Source organism: Corvus brachyrhynchos, unplaced genomic scaffold, assembly GCF_000691975.1.
Source record: "Corvus brachyrhynchos isolate BGI_N302 unplaced genomic scaffold, ASM69197v1 scaffold220, whole genome shotgun sequence".
NCBI classification, from domain to species: Eukaryota; Metazoa; Chordata; class Aves; order Passeriformes; family Corvidae; genus Corvus; species Corvus brachyrhynchos.
In genome coordinates this window covers 6,401,322-6,404,605 of record NW_008236209.1, presented here as the reverse complement: position 1 = coordinate 6,404,605, position 3,284 = coordinate 6,401,322, and the positions used below count along the sequence as shown (strand labels likewise).

At 48.3% G+C, this 3,284-nt stretch overlaps 1 protein-coding gene across 2 annotated transcripts in view; it reads left to right on the top strand.

Annotated features, from left to right (window-relative positions):
• The window catches only part of YIPF6 (Yip1 domain family member 6), a 4,672-nt gene extending 2,910 nt beyond the window's left edge, over positions 1-1,762 (top strand). For both annotated transcript variants that reach the window (XM_017742895.1, XM_017742902.1), the window contains exon 6: positions 1-1,762. This exon is cut by the window's left edge. In XM_017742895.1, the coding sequence (XP_017598384.1) occupies positions 1-99 (99 nt within the window). In that variant the 3' untranslated portion in view covers positions 100-1,762.
• The last annotated feature ends 1,522 nt before the right edge of the window (positions 1,763-3,284 follow it).

Below are 3,284 nucleotides of genomic sequence, written 5' to 3'. Positions count from 1 at the left end.
GACAGCCAGCCCCCCAACCGTAAGGCGCTCGTCGTGTACCCCATCTTCCTCTTCTACTTCGTCATCAGCTGGATGATCCTCACCTTCACCCCCCAGTGAGCACCATCCCGAGGGACTGGGACACGGACTGGACTTTTTCATGGACGCTGCAGTGAATCCTTGGCTTTATCTCTTTCTAATTTATATATAGGGATACTGTAAAAAGGCAGGTTGTGGGATAAAGCCAGAGAGCTGCAAAAAGTGCTTGTTTGTGTGTCCCTCTTTGTGAAAGATACTGAGGTCCAGCTGCTGAGGGGTTTATTTAGCCCTGTTCTGTATTGGTGTTAAATAATGCCCACTGGGAGAAGGGATTGTTCCATCTGAGGAGAGAGCAGGAGATCCTGGATTTTCAAGCTGTTGGGAGATGAAGTTCACACGACTTGGCAGATTTCCTGCCTGTGCCTGGATTCTCACTGAAGATGAAAATGCCTTATCAAACCATAGAAGTTCACTGCAATGATGTGTGGAGAGGAAAGAGACATGTCTGACTCCTTTTCGTTCTCTTGTAGAGTGGTGGGATGTGCACCCAGGGCAGTGTGGGACTGGGGCTTTCCCAGGAAAGGAGAGTTCAGTCAAAACTCAGTTGGGTCACTCTGGAGAGAGTTGGAGCTGGTGGCAGGGAGTTGCTTTTGCTCATTTCCATGTGTTGTGTGTGTCCATCCCTTCATGTGGCAGGAAAGAGGGTTCCAACTTGGTGCCTTCAGCATTGCATCCATGAGGGGACTGTGGGCTCACTGCAAGTTACAGACCTGTGACCACAGGGGACAGAGCTCAGAGTCCTGCAGAAATGCTGAGACTGCTTTGTAGCAGGGACTGGGCTCTGTGCATATGGGAAGGGAAAAATCCCTGGAAATGAATACTATGAATGTATATGTATGATTAAAAACAAGGGGTTCTGTGCAGGAAGTTGAGGTTTTGCTGCACAGGCTGTTTGGGTCTGAAAAACCATACCAGGGCTTGGGCCCCAAAGTGTTAAAACAGCTTGAAGGAAGGGAAGTAAATGGTACTAGAGGTGGTGGCTGCTCTGATGCAGGATGTGAATTCTGCTCTCTCCTGCCTCTGTGTGACAGTCCTTTGGTTGTTCACAGGGCCAGCAAAGAAATGTGTGCAAATGTGCATTTGTTCCCTTCTACTTCCCGTGAGATGTCAGACACTGTTCTGAGGGTTGTTTTGTGGGGTTTAGTTTTGCTTAATCCTTTAATAAAAGGGAGGGAGCTCTTCCAGTTACTGCAGGTGCATCATGTACCTCTCCTGGGAACAGGTGTGCAAGAGTCAGGTGTATTTTGGCACAGACATTGGGAGCTGGGACTTGCTTTTGGAAACTGTACAGAAATGATTCCTGTTGTCTGTTGTCCTGAGTCAGCAATCCATGAAATATCTGGGGTGAAAAAGCTGCTGTAAAATGTCCTTTTTCCTACATTTGTGCAGATAGACTGAAACTGAGGTCTGTGGGTTCTGCTGAGGTGTTAATGTGCCTAATTTCTAGTTCTATGTGCAAGAGCAGTCTGTGCTGTAAACGCTGGCGGTGGGTAGGAGTTGGGATGGAAATTGCTGAATTTCAGATTAAAAGTGCATTTTTGCATTTGGGGATAACGAGCTGCTGTGTGTGGCAGGGCCTGGCTGTGGCACCAAGGGGCTGGAGGGGAGCTGTGGTGGTTTGTAGACATGGGAACCATGGAAGGGGGAATTTTTAAGCTTCCATTAAATTATTGCTGGTATGGAATATGGTTTTTCTTTTAAGTGTGCAGTTTTTCATTCATTTAAATGTTAGTACAGCTTTTTGAAGCTGAGAAGAAGTATTCAAGGGAAGTGGATGGTAAAGCTGTTGATGGCTACGGTGGGATTCCTTGAGCCAAATCTTTCTGTCCTACAAGAATTTAACCACATATTCGAAGAAATCCTTGGATTCTCTCTGAGTCTTGTGACTTAAGCTGCTGTTCTGTCTGAAGGATAATTGGAATAGCATTTAATTGATCCAGTAATATTTTGAAATTTTTTACATGACTTCAGAAAGTCCAAAAGCCCAAACTGGGGTTTGTTCTTCAGCCACCACTGAGGTTCTGCAGAGCCCCTGCTGTTGTCCCTCGGCAAGCGGGCAGTCCTAAAGCCAACGGGACATGGGCACATTAAACACAACCAAACCATTTTGGTTCAGGGAAACGAAATGCCTCGAGCTTGTTTGATATTTGCAGATGCCTAGAATTAGTGCAGCTAATTGATAGTCCTTTAGACTGCTGGTGTCATCTGAGAGTGCTGAGTGCTCCCTGAATGTCCCTCATCCTGTCCAGCCAGGAGTGCAGTGCATCCCTCCCAAGGGCCCTGCAGGACCACAACAGAGAGGTTTAATTTGTGCTGGAAATGTCTGTGGTAAGAACTGTTCTGCTTTCCGTGGGGGAAAGGCGCTTCCTTCTTGTTTAAAGCTGCTGTGGAAGGGTGACAAGGAGAAGCAGCTGTGTTGCCTATAATGGAGTGTTTGAACTGCTCTGCAGAGACATGGCTGAGTTTCCAATGCACAAACCAGGCTTTCTTTCTTACTAGGATTTTTTTAATACTGTTTATCAGCAGAAGTTGTTGTATATATTTAATTTTGATCTATTTAATACCAATAAAAAGGAAAAGAGTTTATTTGTTTTAACTCAAAAAATTCAAACAGGCTGAAGGTCACGTGGGCAATGTGAGGTGTGGATGGAAGCTCTGTGCTCTCTCTACCTGTGGCACCTGTGGTACCAGGAGCTCCCCAGGCCTGGCTGGGGCAGGAGGGGGGAAGCTCCCCAGGCCCTACCCTCGTGTCCCCCTGGCCAGACAGGGAGAGCAGGAGATGTGTGCCACACGTGCCAGAGCCCCCGAGGCTGAGCTGGGACATCGCCCTGCCCAGGGTCAGATCCTGCTGGTGCTCACAGACAGTTTGGGGAAGGAGCAGTGGTGCAGGTGTACCCCAAAATCAGGGTTTCAGTGGCTTCAGGGCCAGGAGGTCTCAGGAGCCACCCAAGGGACCCGTGTGTGCCTCAGCTGTGCTGTCCAGTGATCACCGGAAGCTGAACGAGGCAGGGGTGATGGGGGAGCAGAAACCTGGTAGGAAGGGGCCTGATGGGTGAATGGATATTAAGGCCCATTCCTGCCTGGCTAATAAATCAATGGCAGTGAAACCCATCCCTGAGCCACGCCAGGATTTGAGGCGGTGGCCAGGAGTTTTTCCACACTCTTGCGCTGTACTGTGGGCTGATAATGAGGACATCCATGACACG